This window comes from Toxorhynchites rutilus, chromosome 2, assembly GCF_029784135.1.
Source record: "Toxorhynchites rutilus septentrionalis strain SRP chromosome 2, ASM2978413v1, whole genome shotgun sequence".
Classification (NCBI taxonomy): domain Eukaryota; kingdom Metazoa; phylum Arthropoda; class Insecta; order Diptera; family Culicidae; genus Toxorhynchites; species Toxorhynchites rutilus.
In genome coordinates this window covers 167279225-167296882 of record NC_073745.1, presented here as the reverse complement: position 1 = coordinate 167296882, position 17658 = coordinate 167279225, and the positions used below count along the sequence as shown (strand labels likewise).

General features: G+C 37.8%; 1 protein-coding gene across 5 annotated transcripts in view; it reads right to left on the bottom strand.

Annotated features, from left to right (window-relative positions):
• The window catches only part of LOC129764736 (metabotropic glutamate receptor 8-like), a 68937-nt gene extending 52715 nt beyond the window's left edge, over positions 1–16222 (bottom strand). The window contains exons 1-6 of one of the 5 annotated variants that reach the window (XM_055764169.1): positions 16097–16222; positions 2852–3664; positions 2624–2794; positions 865–1009; positions 305–556; positions 61–235 (exon numbers count right to left, since the gene is read on the bottom strand). In XM_055764169.1, the coding sequence (XP_055620144.1) occupies positions 61–235; positions 305–556; positions 865–1009; positions 2624–2794; positions 2852–3607 (1499 nt within the window). In that variant the 5' untranslated portion in view covers positions 3608–3664; positions 16097–16222. Of the gene's footprint in view, positions 1–60; positions 236–304; positions 557–864; positions 1010–2623; positions 2795–2851; positions 3665–3822; positions 4026–10838; positions 11148–15615; positions 15799–16096 lie in introns of those variants that run through there. The other 4 variants (XM_055764172.1, XM_055764168.1, XM_055764171.1 and 1 more) reach the window with 4 other exon arrangements.
• Between the last annotated feature and the right edge of the window lie 1436 nt (positions 16223–17658).

Genomic DNA, 17658 nt, shown 5'->3' with positions numbered 1-17658 from the left:
AAAAAAAATTGAACATAAATATCATGGAATCATTGTTAATTCATTTATTTTTCCATTTACTTTAGTGCGTATCCAAATGCCATTACAGCATCACTCACGAACTGTAATTGATCTTCAAAATCAAGACTGTTCCTGGACAGTTTCTCCGCAGTGGAACATGTTTTTGTGTAAGCAACATTATAAGGTGTGAGAGGTGAACCAGGGTATCTACATTGGAAGTGATCTTCCCAAAATTCTTTTCACACAAAATAAGTAGAAGTAGTAAACATTCACATATTGTTATCTAATTTTGAATATCACTCACCAACAAACCAAGGATTTCTCCAGTTGTTGAGAACTGATAGATTGAGAAAATATTCTTCGAATCCTATTACCGAGTTGGCTTGTGGTTGAACTGATAACGTTCCTTCAACTTCAGCTTCGTTTCCATCAGACACCAAGTTCCGTGCACTCCAACCATCTGATCCAATCCAAGAGAATACACCGGTAACATTTTGTCGGCGAACTGCCCTCATAACTTCAGCTACTTCTTGGTCCGATCCGAATATTATGACACCTGCACGAGAGGAAATTCACACGAGTTAAAATGTTATGCAAAAACAATAACTAAAACAGAATCTTCAGTTTTATGAAAATGTTTTTTTTTTCATTTATCTACTAAGCAGGTATATTCCCAAGGAGTACTGATAGAATGGAAAATTAAGTTTTATTTTGAAAAACATAATTATCATCGTTAATCGAGTTCCACGCGTAATGGATGTTTCTGACTGATCGACATTGCGAGCTGAACCATACTTAAATTTGATATACTGGGCCATTATTTGAGTTCAACGCGACATCCGCAGGATGTGCGCTAGTACCTACCTTTCGCTCGCGGTTTGGTTAGCAACTTCAATACAATGTTGTCATATGCCACCTTTTCAGCAACACCCGAATCCTTCACCAGTTTTTCTTTGATAGCTATGCATATTCCATGTTTTGATAGTAAATCGTCTAGCTCCTCGAATGCCTGTGTTACGTAGATAAATAAAAATATTGATATGTGTAGAATGTTTAAAAATTGAATAGACATATAGGATGCTTAGGATGGATTATTCACATTGTGTATTAGCTTAGAATTTAGTTAGAGTGATTCCTCCAGATAATATCGGAACTGTTGACCCCATATGATTAACACGAAATCATTTCAATCTTCTATAACGTTTGGAAATTTCTCAACTTGCTTTACCAAACTGAAAAAACTTGGAAAATAGTGTTTTCAAACTAACGTATATTTACAAGCTTTGTGACTCTCGATCATGACTGTTATTCTTTGAGATTATCAAAATTGAAATACATTCGCCATCAAATATATTAAAATATGAAAGTTTTACACTTCAATTTATCTGTGTAATAGTTTTAAGACAGGTAAGGTAAGACACTCTCGCGCGCAGTATTTGGAGAAGCTGCAATAGAGCACAATCACGATAATATGTATACGTAATAGGCCAAATAATGGATTGAAAGTAACCCAAAAACTTTTTTTTCCAACTTGAGGATTTTATGTTTACCTAGTTTATGAATCGCCCAAACTTCCTCCAGAATTCTTCTGGTGAACAGGAAGTATATGAAAATTGAAAACGTAGAATTAAATAAATATTGAAAATATACAGCTCTAAATGCAAATCGAAAATTTAATTTAGTTTTGAACTCAAAATTGAGTATACATTAACAGAATAAGCCCCGCGTTACATGCATTTTATATGTAAATAAATGACAATTTTGTAATACTTTTTAGTTTTATTTACAAGCGCCCAGTGCAATCTGCTTTCCACCTCTATTCCTGTTTGCTGCACTCATTCGCAAACAGGTCGCTCGCAAACAGTACGTTCGGAATCAGTTCGTTCGCAAACAGTTCACTCTCAATCATTCCCTTCCAAACGGTTCACTTTAGATCAGTTCATTCACAAACAGTTCACTCGCAAACAGTTCGTTCGGAATCAGTTCGCTCGCAAATAGTTCACTCTTTATTTCGCTCCCAAACAGATCTCTCTCGATCAGTTCGTTCGCAAACCGATCACTCGTTATCAGTTCGTGTGGTGAACTACAGTTCTTTAAAAAAGAATGACCGTTCGTCCACTCTTTTTGGCGAACTAGTCCTTTCGTATCGTTCGCGAACGGTTTATCCATCTCTAATTCAGATACCTCACATATGTAGGATAAACAGAAAAAAGACGAACCCACATATCGATAATGTATTGTATGAGTGAAATAATGGCTTTTGTTCTACGCGGCGAATGACGTGGGATTACTCGAGCCACTTGTGTTACTCGATTTTGGAAGGCGGATGGGATGTAAAAACAACTGGAGTGAACACCGCCGAACTCTAGTTATATTTTCGAAGGCGATATCCTCTTCTGTTATCGACTTGGGTATAAAATAGAAGCTAAAAGCAATGAACTGCAAAGTTTAAAGCCTCTAAAATACAAACAAGAAAGGAAGGTGACATGCAGAGTACAATGAGTGACATTGACGCGACTACTGTTACCTCACGTCATTCGCATCGCAGAATAAGGGGAAATGTATAATCAATCAAATTTCTCGAGGAAATCAGATGAATACTTTTCATCTTGGTGCAACATACCTTTATACCATAATTGCTCTCCTCATAAATTATAGATATATAACTCCAACCTAACTTCCGTACAATATCCACTATTGCCTTAACTTGATAGTGATCTGAAGGAATAGTTCGTGAGAAGTACTCGAATCTTTGTTTATTGCTCAGTTCAGGGCTTGTGGAAAAGTAAGATACCTGTAATAATAGTTTCAACTAGTAATTTTTGTACAAATTCACAATAAAGAATCTTACCTGCGGAATTCTGAAGAGACGTAGCAAATTTGCCACCTGAATGGACGTTACTGAAGAAGCGGCCCCCACTACCCCCGAGATCACTTTTTTCTTGTGACCCCTGCTGCAACTGTCATAGTCTGTGGCATCATCTATATTACTAATGGATCCTTTTATGAAATCAACTGCCATTTCGAGGCCATATGTATCTTTATCACAATCGTCTAAAATGTGTGCTCCGATAGTTACATTAGGTATGAGATTATCCATGTTGATTTTATCCAACGTATAAAGCATAGTTTCCAATGCTTGTATGCCTCCTTGTGGCATGATAGGACCACATGTAACAGAATCCTCTCTAGAGTGGACCATCATTAGACCACCAAGAATCAGATCGCCTTCTACGACGGCTTCCCGTTTCACTGGCCAATGTATAGAGTGAGTGGTTTTGGTGTTGTTGCGTTCTTCCTTCACTACGTTGACATTGTGGCGAACGAAGAACATATTTTTATGATGTTGTTGAAATCCATGCCTCTTACGTTTCAGGGTGAATTTGTTTTGGCTCATGTAGTTTGCCATATGCCTCCTACTTCTATTATCACTCTTTTCGACAAACATAACATAATTTCCAAAATAGTCTAGATTGTTATAACTTTGATAGCGTTTATGTTCATCGCTCAATCCATGCTGTGTTAGTTCATGCCCACCAACGTTGAAAATTACATCAAGCAAACATAATACAAAATCGATGTTGATGATTAAAATCTGTTGTTTCATTTTACTCTACGACAGTATCAGAAATGGTGATCATTGTTGCACTAATTCACGAAGTATCTGGAAAGACAGAGTTATTTAATTAATGGTATTTTACAAAGGAGATATAAACAATAGGAGTTTTTACATAGTATACTAGCTGACCCGGCAAACTTCGTCCCGCCCAAAATTATTTTTTTGTTATCAATACCTCCAAACATTCACGTTATCTAACTTACAATCATGGGTCCAATCGCAGAACTGTTCATTGATTATTTTCATTATAATATCCGATTATTTTCAGACACAATTCTCGTTCACGATTTTTCAACCACTTGCAAAAAACATGTTTCTCCGTTACATCGAATAAATGTTTGATACAGAAAATATGATAGCGAAATCGGATAATTCTTTCTCGAGTTTTGCTCTTATCAACACATTCGGCGATCCATTTTCATTTATATGGATAGAAGAAGATATAGGAGTGCGTTTTATCACATTAACATCCATTTCCACTTTCGAACAAAAATCAATTTCGTTGGTACAAACATCAAATGGACTAACAACGCTTGTAACTATGTAATTACAGAGCATATGGGTGTGGAAGCGATCTGGCGTAGTGGTAATATCCATACCTCTCACGCAGAGATCACGAGTTCAATTCTCACTCCCGACATTCTTCCAAAAATGGAAGTAAAAGTGACGAACCAGCCGAAATGTGTTGAAAGTCACTATAATAGAAAAAAAAGAGCATATGGAAATTGAAATTTTCCGAATTTTCCCATTTCCCTTCAAAGTTGTCCGAAAATGTTCAATTGTCATGTTTGGTTGAAATATGTGTAATATTTTTATGGGACCCCCTCTCCATTTCAGAGGAGATAGGGGTGTCATACCATCATAGAAACATTTCTCGTACCCAAAAACCCTCACATCCCAAATTTGGCTCCATTTGCTTGAATAGTTCTCGAGTTATGAAGGAATTTGCATTTCATTTGTATGGAAGCCTCCTCCTTAGAGGGGGGGAAGGAGTGTATATCCAATATAGAAACATTTATTGCACCCTAAAACCTCAACATGGTAAATTAGGGTTCGTTTGATTGAATAATTCTCAAGTAATGAAGAAATTTATGTTTCATTTGTATGGCAGCTCCCAGCCCAGTTCATGTCGCCATTTGATTGTCATCAGAATCGAGACGTCCTCGGTACACGACAGGTGAACTAACAAATTTACTATAGATATCCATTCCACCATTTCCGAGCATTTGGTGAAACTTGGTTAAATAAATCGCTAATCTTAATTTGCAACACGCTCCATAAGCGCAAACAAACGGTGTTTTTGCTGCAATTTGTGAAGGGTGATGACAATTCAAATAATTTACAACAATTTTCAACGATAGAATCTTAGACAATCGACATAAACCGATCTTCATCCGAAGAAAGTCATGTTATGTGTCTAGTGCAGTGGTGGCTCCTGCGGCCCTCCAGCTTTGTTTATGCGGCCCGCGGCCTGATTTGAAAAATGATGGTAATTTTTTGTTTTTCTGAGTGATGGATTCCCGGAATAAAGCGCAGGAGAAAACGACTGCAACAGAAACCACCAATCATAAAAAGTGTAGTAGGCTATAAATATTGTGGCGCGGTATTGTATTTCAAAACAAGAATTAACCGGGCAAACGTATCGCCCCAGACAAACGTAACGCCCCGGGCAGACGTATACCGTCCGACGCTCGCTAGAGCTCGGTCGGACATTGCTAAAGGATCGTATCCTATGTTTCAAACTAACCGGGCAATCAGTGGATCCCAGGTTTGCGTGCGAGACACCGCCGCTTCCGACGACGGGTCGGCGGTGTACTCGGATCACGTCATCTTGGCGGCTTGGGCCGCCTCGATTCCTTATGGCGGGTTTACATTAGGGAGATCTATAGCTATAGATGGATTTATTCACGTGAAAATAGGTGTAAACGGGTGAGAATAAATATGATACACTTATTCGAGGTATATATAACTTGAATAAATTCAGCATATGTAAACGCTTGTGAATTTCTCACTGGTGAGAAATCACTAAAGTTTGATGCAGTTCTACTTCAGGTGAATAAATTCACCGAAAATATGAATATATTCATTATAGAAGTTCACGCTAGTGTAAACGGTTGATGCGATTTCTATAAATCTCATCATATTTCTTCACATGAATATATCCCTAGTCTAAACCCACCCTTATCCTCGCCAAATGGGGACTTCGTCCCCATTACATTGTCCTCAGAATAAATTTCGAAAAGCGAGAACAAGAGAATAAATTTATAATAGAAATGTGAGGCATTTATACACATGATGTTTTTCCCGCGCCAAACATTTCTAGCCTACTACACTTTTTCTAAGTGGTTGTTACTGTTGCAGTTGTTTACTGTGGCGATTTATTCCGGTCACGGACTTTTCTACATATTTCTACATGAATATGACTTTTCTACATAACATAAGCACATAAGAGAGAGAATGTTTTGGAGAGAATTCAGTTGATTTTGATGCGCTTTCGCCATTGAAGAACAGTCGAGTTTATTTCCATTTCAGTGTCTTCTTGAAGTCGCTTCTTTTTGCGTGTTGTGCATAGAGGCACAAAACACATTGTAGCGGGAAAAAAAGGCTGCTGGATCAAAAGAATTGGCATTGGATAGTGAGCTTGCGAAGGAGTGTATGGAGGCAGTGGCTCAAACGAATAGCCTGTCACGAAACGATTTGAGAACGTAGCATAAGATCTGATTTAAAGTTTGTAAGTATGATCTGCTGACACTGTATTTTATTCAGTTGCGATATTTCTGATAAAATCAATTAGTTTTTTTTTGAATAAGAATTGATTTGCCTTTTCCTAAGAAAGGAACGACAGGCACAGGCATCGATATCATCAATGCACCGCGTAAAGTTGAGCAGAAATTTGTTGCATTGCTGGAGAAAATTTTCGGTGCAGTTGCTGATGGAGCTCGTGATTTTTAAGTTTAATTTCGATTTCACTTTCCATATTTCGTATTAATATTGACTTTTACCTTAGTAAAGAACGAATGTGCTATTTATGAGTTCCAAGCTTTTCTTGAAGATATGAACGCACAGTATGGCCAAATTCCATCTTTCACTTGAAACCGGACGAGAATTTCAAAAACGAGGAATGTATAGCAGATCTGAACTATTTGGCTTAATGTAAATCGGTTCACAACTCAACTAGATAAAAAAAACGAAAGCAAACTCATGTTGCTAACAAAGTTGTTTTTTCCTGAGTTGAATTAGAGTGACCATGAAAAAGTGGGGTTTTTTGCTCTAACTCTTATATTTAAAATTTAACATCAAAACTGTCTTCGTACGACTTTTAGAGCTTATCAAGACCAATATTTTGCGATGCAGAACTTGTCAATATCTAAATCCTACTCAAAGATATTGATGGTTTTTTAAGCAAAAACTCATGATTTCAATTTTAATTTACACAAACACGAAAAATAACATAGTTTTAAAAACCACACACCATGTAGAGTGAACTATGTTCTTTCAAATGCCGCCAATAAACTATATTTATGTTTGCCCCAGAAAGAATGATAAACAATTGCAGAGCGCGTATTTATTGGGAAGTAATATCAATAACTTTGAGTGAAGGTGAGATATTGACATGTTCTGCATCGCAGAATGTTTGTAAAAGTAAGCTCTAAAAGTCTTTTGAAGACAGTTTGTATGTAGAATTTGAAATTCCAAACACTTTTTTTCATGGTGACCCTAACGCAACTTAGAAAAAAAGCCGCTATTTCGATTATTTCAAGAGATAGAAAAAAAAACTTTGTTCTACAAAGATGTCTCAAATAACTGGAACTACAACATTGTTGAGCCACGTTTACCTCTATCTATAAATATAAGAAAGATAGATTTTTTATTTCATCGACAATTCCCCCCCTTTTTTTTTGATAACATGAAAATGAGCGCTCTATTATATGTGCTTGCGTCTTGAATGAACACCCTTCACTACAACCCTGAAGGCAATCAGCTGCTGTCTGGTGCGTACAATAACCTATAAGCAACAATAATATTCACCCAGACAGCAACATCAAACAAAGCAGCAAACAAAGCACCATAGTGAGTGTAATAGAGGCAATGACTGAGACACCGGACATCTCGCTTCCGCTGCAGTAATTCAGGACAGACGCAAAGCAGAGGAGAATATTCACCACAGCCGAAACCGAATCGGGAGATAAGATTTTGTGCTTGAGTGGAAGAGCAACAACATCAGCAGTGGACGGGAAAATTGCAGATCTGCGGAGCAGATCATTACAACTTGGTCCATCGCAGGATGCTTATATCATCGAGAAGATTGTGCCAGTTGTGCGAGAAATATTTGTTATCTGTAAAATAAAATTGATTAATGTATTGATTTGTAAATTAAATGTGGAAATGTAAAATTCGATAAATCTTGTGTATTGCAAAAATTGTGAAACAAATATACATATAAATGTGAAATTACTATAATGTGAGTTGAAATAAACTGTTTGCTGCTATCTAGTGTTGGTTAATTATTTGCTGTAAGCACTTCAGTGCAAATTTGGAGATATTACGGAAAGTGAAGTTAATCAATGAACATTGGTTGGTGTGGTTTCCGTCGGCACCGTTCAAATTCACATCCAGGTGTATTTCGGCGCATAAACTTTGCGTATGATTTGATTGTTTTGCCGTTTGGTATGGTAGACGGCTATCGGAGAAGGCTAGGTATGCATCAATATGTAACAATTTTGTCGAAGATAGTTTTTGTCTAGAGAATAACTGTCGAGCTCTAGATGCTAATTTCCACTTAAATGCATCTCCTGGACCACTGGCCTAGTGGTGTTGCAGAGGAATTTTGTGTTATGAGCTTTCCTCAAGCAACCATTCGATAAATTCAAAAAAAAAACAGCTCGTAACTGGACCCGAAACCGGAAAGGAACCCGCTCAGTATTAGTTAATATAATGGCAGTCGTGTTACATCAGAGTAACGTCAGACCTCACGTCTATTTGACAATCCGGCAAAAAAAAATTTGAGTTCAGCTGGGATGTGCTATTCCAACCACCATGCTCACCAGATAAGGCACCTTTAGATCACTAATTCAAACCACAGTTTAATTCTCTCAATATTGAAAACATAATGACAGTTTTTGACGAAAGATTCTGGAATAAACCGGTATAAATCATGCTTTAAATTTTTTCCTTCAAATCGGCACCAGCTCAATATTTTCCAAGAAGTTGTTTTTTGATCTTGGGACAACGGGAGCTCCGCTCAAACGAGTGTGAAATAATTCACTACAGATGACTTCGTGGATTCATAGCATAATGACTGAACAATTTTGAGAAGCAGTTCTAGTAGAGGCTAGCCGAAGACAGCGTAAACGGGATTCATAAGAAAGTGAAGAGCGGTAAATATCGTAACGTAATCCTACGTCAACTATGCGGTCATGCGGTCAACATAAAACAGAAAATAGAAACATGCTTCAAATGAAAATCAATTTTTTCAAAAAAAAAATTAAGAACGTCCACGTGGACAAAGGTTGAGGGTAGAGTGCCAATGAAAATGGCCATCTCGAATTAGAAAGCGAACTTGATTAAAAATGTTAATTCCCACGAAAAACTACCCTATGCAAAATATCAGCTCAATCGGACTTTATTTACTAGTGTCGCACAGCCGTCAAAGTTTTTTATTTTTTTTTTTGAAAACCGAAAAATCAACCAATGGGGAGTAAAGGATATCAGGGGTTTCGAATATTTGTTTGATGCCAAATGTCTTCAAATTGCATGAAACGTCGAGATCTAGTGTCATCTCGAATTTTTTTTGGTCAAAAATGAACATTCTGGGACATTTTTTCGGAGTACGAGGCAAAATGTATGGTTTAGTGTGCCAATGAAAATCGTCATATAGATTTTTCATACGGAACTCCCTGCGAAATGTTGATTTGCACGATAAAATACCCTATGCAAAATATTATTGGCATTCATTTACTATTGTCGCAGATCTCAAAATTTCAGTTTTCTGGAAATCGAAAAATCGCCCAAGGAGTAAAGGAAATCGGGGTTTAAAAAAAATATAGGAGGTTGTGTCCAAGACACGACCGAATTTTTGACGTAGAACTACGCTGTAGTTAAACTCAAGTCGCTTGATTATAAATGCGAATATTATTTTATAATGCTACGAAATTTTAAAAATAACCATTCTACTAGTTTGGTCGCCCTCAAATATTTTTTTCTTGTAGAATTTTTTGACGACTATTGTTTGATGAATCATTTTTTGTCCTCGCAGAACAATACATGCTCGAGATAAGCGCAGTTATCATCCTTAGTGGAGAAAGTTTTGCTACTGACAAGCGAATCCAAATCACATACAAAATTCCAGAACGACATTTACTTTCTTGGTGACGAAATAAACGAAATAAACTCTTTCTGTTAATCTCAACAACCTAGAAAAGAGTAGCACTGCTTCATTATGATCAAGATTAGCGCAAATGCAATCCTAGTTGAAGAAGGTTTTGCAACTGGCACGCGAACCCAAATAAATAAATAACTTATTATAACTTATTGAAGAACTTGGTATTCCCAAATAATTTTTTGGTGCACAACCTTAATACCTACTTCACCATAGCGTCAGTTCAATGCATTGATGCAATGTCAAAGGCACCAACGAAGCCTTTATGATGACGGAAAACAAACAATGTCAACTGCTAGGAAAAAGGCTGAATATTCGCCTCAGCAGAGATTCATTACTACTACCCTAGCGCAAATATTTCCTTCCCGCTATCTCCCCTCCTTGTCACCACGTTCGGATCGACATGTTCACCCGCAACAGCACAATACGTTAAAACGCACGTACGTACACACACAAATATTCATATATCGATGGCTTGAAACAATTGAATATGCACACACTTATCTCCGTTGCGCTCAACAGAAGCCCTTTTTGTTAATATTGCCGGTCTAGATCAGCTTATCTGTCATCCTTTGTGGAGAGAGTTTTGCTACCGTTATGCGAAACCAAATCACAGACAAAATTCCAGAACATTTATGTTCTTGGTGAGCTGACGATAGCCTAGCTTGATGATTCCCCACACAATTGTGTAGCTCAGAACCTTAATGCAATGGCGTCAGTTTGATGCAATTATTGCAATGCTAGAGACATCAGCGAGTCAGTAATTTGGTCGCGTCCACAGCTCAATCCGAAACTAAGACATGTGAGGCTTTCAACTTCTTTAGTTCATTCGGCTCTTACCTTCAAAAAGCCTCTTGGAAAACTTTACTTTTTCCTCGTACTACTCCTCCACTCCTCACCGTCAAGCTTGCCCAGCAACGATGTTGTTCAGTCGGTGTCCTCACGAAGAATAAAAGTTTGCCTCAGCGAGATCCACTGTTTATACTCTAGGCAAATATTCCACTTCGTTCTTCTTCTTTTCCTTTGTTCACGGAGACTTGTAGTCTTGCGATTTCCCCTTCGATGCTCGTTATTGACAGCTCTGTTCGTGAAAGCACACAAATGGACAGAACAAATGTATGGGAAAATGGAAACGCTTATAGTTTTCATGAATTTTAACCATTTACACACCATGGAATTGTAATGTATAGCATATCAAACAAAAATTCCGATTCGTTTGGTATGTAAATCGCCAAAATACGTTCGTGGCATAAATAGTTATTAACGTTAACTTTATTTCATAAAAACGTGACCTGTTTTCTGATTTGGCACCCTTAATGAAAGACGTAGTTATACGTCAAAAAATCGATGCCAAATGTCTTAAAATCGCATTAAACGATATTCACTACTGTCCCAGAGTGCCGATTTTTTGCAACAACAAAAAATAGAGATGACTACATCTACTACATCTCGACGTTTCATGCAATTTGAAGACATTTGGCATCAAAAAAAATCGAAAACCCCGATTTTTTAGTTTTCAAAAAACTCTAGCTTTGACGGTTGTCCGTCACTAGTAAATGAAGTCCGATTGAGCTGATATTTTTCATAGGGTAGTTTTTCGTGGGAATCAACATTTTTAATCAAGTTTGCTTTGAAAATTCGGAAGTTACTTTTTTCCCATACATCCAGTGGCACTCTAGGGGAGCCGTATGAGAAATGTCCACGTTTGTCCTTCTTCAAAATATGATCATGATTCATCTGAAGCAACACACATGTGCCAACATTTGACCCAATTCTCCATGCATCCTTGGTAGGCCGACGAACGGATGGCCTTTAGTTCCCTCGTCGCACGAAGTGAACCTTAGTTAAACGAAGTGGAAACTTGAATTTGGGGAACAAAAATCGCACGATGCTTGCTCGAAGGTATTCATTTGATGTTTGGTCAAATAATTCAACGCAATTCGGGCAAATTGTCGACATTTCCGGCCGTGTGCGACACCAATGATCGGAAAGTACTAAAACCTGACAGATATGCGTCTTATGGTCGTACCAACATAAGAAAAAAATACCGGTTCCCGCATGCACGGAACTTTCTGATAATAGTGTTTTTATAATGCGGAAATCCCGCCGCTTTCCGGTGGTGGAATATTGTCCCAATTCGCCAATGACACCGCGATTTCGATTATGGGTTGTGTCATCGCTGCACTGGCTCGCAGACTACAGGGTGGCCTGGATGCTGCAACATGGGAAATTGTTATCAATGCGGAAAAAACTCAGGTTATTTATTTCCCGCATTCGGGATTTCCTAGGTAATGTTCCAAATGATGGAATTCGATTTGATGATTCATTTTCGAATGGTCCGATTAAGTGGTCTACTTAGAAATTTAAACAGTCATCTGTTGTTTAGATCTTGGGCCTTATTCCCGAATACACTACACGTGAAAACAATGTGAAGTGAAGAAAACCTTTTTCCGGACATGCAACTGTAAACAATTGGTAGAATTCATTATGAATACACCGAGTTCATCCATCGATTTTATTCTGGTTTATACTTCACACTCTCGTTTGTGTAAACATAGCGATTCCTCGTGCTCATCGTAATCGCCGATCATATTTCTTTTTCGACACAACTCGTCCACTACTCGAGGATAAACGAATCAAAATACAACTGACGTTTCTCTTAGAAACAACATTGGAAATGAACACAGGGTCATTCTGGTTTCCATTCTACTTACTACGCAGAGTTCATTTTTATCTAAGACAAGACGTTGTGATTGTGGCGATGGCTACCACGACATCGAGCATGTTGTCTGGTCGTGTATCCGGTTCCATGCTGCTCGCTCTCAGCTCTCTAGAGCACTGAGAGCACAAGGCAGACAATCAGATATCCCCGTCCGGGATATCTTAGGTAGCCGTGATCCTGATCTTCTGCTTCATCTATACCTGTTCCTCAGAAACGCCGATGTCAACGTTCAATGATGTTTCCTTCGTTGTGTCCCCGTTTCATATCCCTCCTATCCGATCGATAAACTTTTACTTAGTCGCGGCAATACATACACACACTCTTTACAGATGCACGGGCCGAAGGTTGTGCAGTCCACTGATGATTCAACAAGAGCCAAAGGTTGTACCGCTCATGACAACTCTACACGAGCTGATGATTGCGCCGGCTAGTGACCATTCTATCCTGGATTCCTCGAGTCGAGAAAGACGCACCACGCTAGATATGGGGTACAGACTAGGGGGCGTTGCTGATTAATGGTCAGCTGCATCCCAATAGGAAGTATCCCGTGTCGGGCACACGTACAGAGCATCGAAGACTGCGACATACCAATTATGAGAACACTTGTAATACTAACCTCGAGTCAACCGCGAGTAATCGGTTACATATTACTAACATAGTCTAAGCAAACATTGTCAAAATATTGAACTCCCGGCCCCGTTAGGCTGACGCCATATGAGCCTTAATAAAATATATATTTTGGATAAAAAAAAAAGACGTGACAACTGGCTTCTTACTCTTCCTCTTCGACCCAGTGCAACCAACAGGGATGCCGAACCACTCGAAATATCAAGTTTTCAAATGAGATAATGTTTCTGAAGACTATTTTTTCACGTCCCTGACATCTGTTTTCGTCTCATATATCCTATGAATTGGATATATTTGGATGATGTAAAGCACAATTGTTGCGTATTTCACAACGAATTGTATTTTTCTGCTATGCTTTATCATGAAAATTAGGGTGAGTGTACATACCATGAATACATTTTGTCGAAGTGTATTTTCAAATAGTATTGGCAACCCTTTAAAATTGACCAATCAGCAGCTGGTCCAAAAACTGGTCCGAAATCGACCCCCTATTGTCTGGTCTTGTCTTAGATTTTTATACTTCACGATTGGTGGAAACGGGATCAGGTACAACAAAATTAAGTGAGATGTAAGCGTAGTGGGAACGTAAGTGTAAGTGGATACGGGATTAATGGCCCTCATGTTGAGAAAACCGCCACGAATGTAACATTCTATGTTGGTTTTGTTAGAAAATCTAAACCTTGTCGAATGGATATCTATATAGACAGGTCATTTACCCCCATTTACCACGCTCTCGTTTGTGTAAATGGAGCGATTCCTCGTGCTTATCGCGATCGCCGATCATATTCCTTTTTCGACACAACTCGTCCACTACTCGAGGATAAACAAAACAAAATACAACTGACATTTCTCATAGAAACAACATCGGAAATGAACACAGGGACATTCTAGTTTCCACCCCACTTTCTGCGCGGAGTTTATTTTTACACTTCACGAACGGAGGACACGGGAATAGGTTCAAAAAAGTGAAGTGAGATGTAAGTGTAAGTGAATATGGGAATAAGGCCCATAATCTTGACGATATCAATAAAACATATTGTAATTGAATTCAATGATTCAAGAAAGGCGAATGTGAAAGGCGAGATCGATTCACGAAACGCCTTCTGAGATTATCTTTTAAATCGGTCAGTTTTTCAACGTGTATTACCCGTAAAGTCAGCAATGGAATTATAAATGTACAACTGGTAAACTATTTTGTACAGTTCACAGTTTTTGCAAAAGTTGTGAACAGAGTTATACATTTAATATTATAGAGTAAATTTTACTGAAGCGTCTATCAAATTTTTTTGGTTTAATATCGTCGGTTTGATACACGTGTAGTAATCAAAAACAAACCGGTCCCACTTATTGTCAAATGAAATGAATCCTATGTTAATAATTGATAACATGATTGGTAGTGATATAATACTTTGCACAATATTATGATACTCTACCATAAATTCTACAACTGGTAGTAACAATGATGAATCTGGATGATAACAAGTACGCGCCAATGTCGTTCTCCATAGAGAGCGTTTACATTATATCCACAAACAATGTACACATTTCTGTATCGACTGTACTATGAAACTATTATTTTATGTCTTAAAATGTTTGCAATTCATTCACATACTACCATATGTGTTCACTAAGAGAGAAAAACTTACTTTCTCGAAAACTTGCACAATACATTGCTTTTATAAAAAAGAACTGTTGAGTTGTATAAAAAAATTAAGCACATTTTTCCGAACAATATGCAATAGTTAATCATTTGCATTCAAATTCTTTTTGCCGGATTTTTTTTGTCGAAAAGTAAGGAATGCTTTCTGAATGTAATCGAATTGCAATCTAGGGTCGTTTAACATACCCAATAATATGATATTATGGAAGAAGAGAGTATCCAAAATGGTTTATGAATACATTGTGCCTGTGTTGCTTTGTTATACTCGAAATAATTAGTAATTACATATTTTGTGTTGTGATGTACATAAGAAGAATATCTAAGCTATTTCTTTTCTGCAATCACGGATCCATGCGAAAATTTCACTGAAATCGTTTCATCTGTAGAGTAATACGCATAATACATTCTACTATCATTGCACTTTCCACACAATCATCATCATGCTCAGAAATTGTCACTGCAAATTTTGTCAAGAACTCTTATATGTCGAAATAATATTATAACACTCTATAATTTCCATGTTTGTCACAGATGCTATGTATAATTTATTTTTTCCAAAATTGCGAATGAAGCTATACTGAAAAGAAAGATATCCAGTTTTCACTAACCGGTACGGTAACTACTGTTTAACCACTGATAAACTACTGATAAAAGATAACAGTACACGTTTGGTACGATGGGAGTTGGAAAAACTGTTCATCAATAGTAGAAAATTGTCCGAAAATTGTGAACTGATAAGACGGATACCTCCCAGTATATGTTCTTATCATCAATGCAAATACATAAGAGGACATACAATGTGCAATGCTTTCGTCCTATGTTTTAACACTAATACAAAAGACGCGTGTGACGCATGCTCAAAGTATCATAGCGCTGAAGTGATTGTTCTCTTATCAGCCAGTACATAACATTCTATCAATGCATTTTCTCTTAGAATCTAATCTTAATTCAAATTACGATTAAAACAAATCACAATATTTTTATGTTAATGCATAAGTATAGCATGCGATTATCTAGGGGTTCATCGAATGCAAATGAATATTTCACCAAAACATTGTCCTCTTATCAATGGATCATAAACACACATACACATTTACTATTCTCGCATTCGTACAACAACTTGCGGTATTTCGAAATGATTGAACAAAATTTCAACTGTAATCATCACAAACTCGGGAAATATATCCTCAGAAAGGCCAATCCTTTGTTGTTCTCATTCGCATGATGAAAAAATGTGTCTTGCACATGGAATTTCATTGAATATCTTTCTGTATGTTACACGTGATCCTTTCGCACAACCACACAGGACAATTGATAGAGTAAATTATACAATAGTGGACCCAGTAAAAAGGACTTTCTACGCCAGGGATTGGAGAGTGAAAATATTGTATTCCAGATGCTTCAAAATTGTACGATAATTAACTGTTCGTTAATTCGGCCAATGAGAATTGCTGGAAGTCTAGGTGTTATAAGTAGGTACAAGGTGCATAGGAAGTATCCCGTGTCGGGCACACGTACAGAGCATCGAAGACTGCAACATACCAATTATGAGAACACTTGTAATACTAACCTCGAGCCAACCGCGAGTAATCGGTTACATATTACTAGCATAGTTTTAAGACAAAAATTGTCAAAATATTGGACTCCCGGCCCCGTCAGGCTAACGCCACATGTGCCTTAATAAAATATATATTTTGGGAAAAAAAAATTGCAAAAGAAACAAACATAAGAAAGGATGTATAGTAGGGTGGTTACAGAATTGTTTTCTAGAGATAATGTCAATCCTTCAGAAGTTTTTCATGTTTGATATTGAAGAGCAACATTCTATTCATTTACGATTTTTTTTTGTAAAATACGCAATGACGATCTTTTTATGTGTACATCCGGGGTGGCAAGGCTCCAAAGGAAACAATCGATGGGGCAAACAAAACATTATAAATATTGAGTTGGGGAAAAAGAAATGTCGTATATTGTCAATATAAGGCAACACTTAAACATATCTTGTATTGTACTTATCGCATCGGGTCATACTATACTGCTATTTAAAGACGACAATCTGTGCTACAAGTGTCGTTTTGACAGTGTTGTGATTGTCCTTTTCAGTCTCAAGTTATAGCGCATCAAAGATGGAGTCCACCAAGCAAGAAATTCGCCATATTTAACGTTTTTACTACCTGCGAGGTAAAACTGCAACGAAGGCGGCCGAAAAAATTCGTGTAGTTTATGGACCCGATACTGTAACGATTCGCACAGCACAGCGTTGGTTTGATCGATTTCGTTCTGGCGTAGTGGCTGTCGAAGATACACCCCGTACTGGTAGGCCAATCGTCATGGAAACCGATAAAATCGTTGAAATCATCCAAGTAAACCGGCATGTGAGCACTCGCTCGATTGGCCAGGAACTGGTTATAGATCATAAAAGCGTTTGGAACCATTTGCAGAAGATTGGATTACAAAAAAAGCTGGATGTATGGGTGCCACACGAGTTGACGCAAAAAAATGTTTTAGACCGAATCAACGCCTGCGACGCACTGCTGAAACGGATCGAACTCGACCCACTTTTGAAGAAGATGGCTTGACTGGTGATGAAAAGTGGATCACGTACGACAACCTAAAGCGAAAAAAGGCGTGGTCGAAGCGCGGTGAGCCGG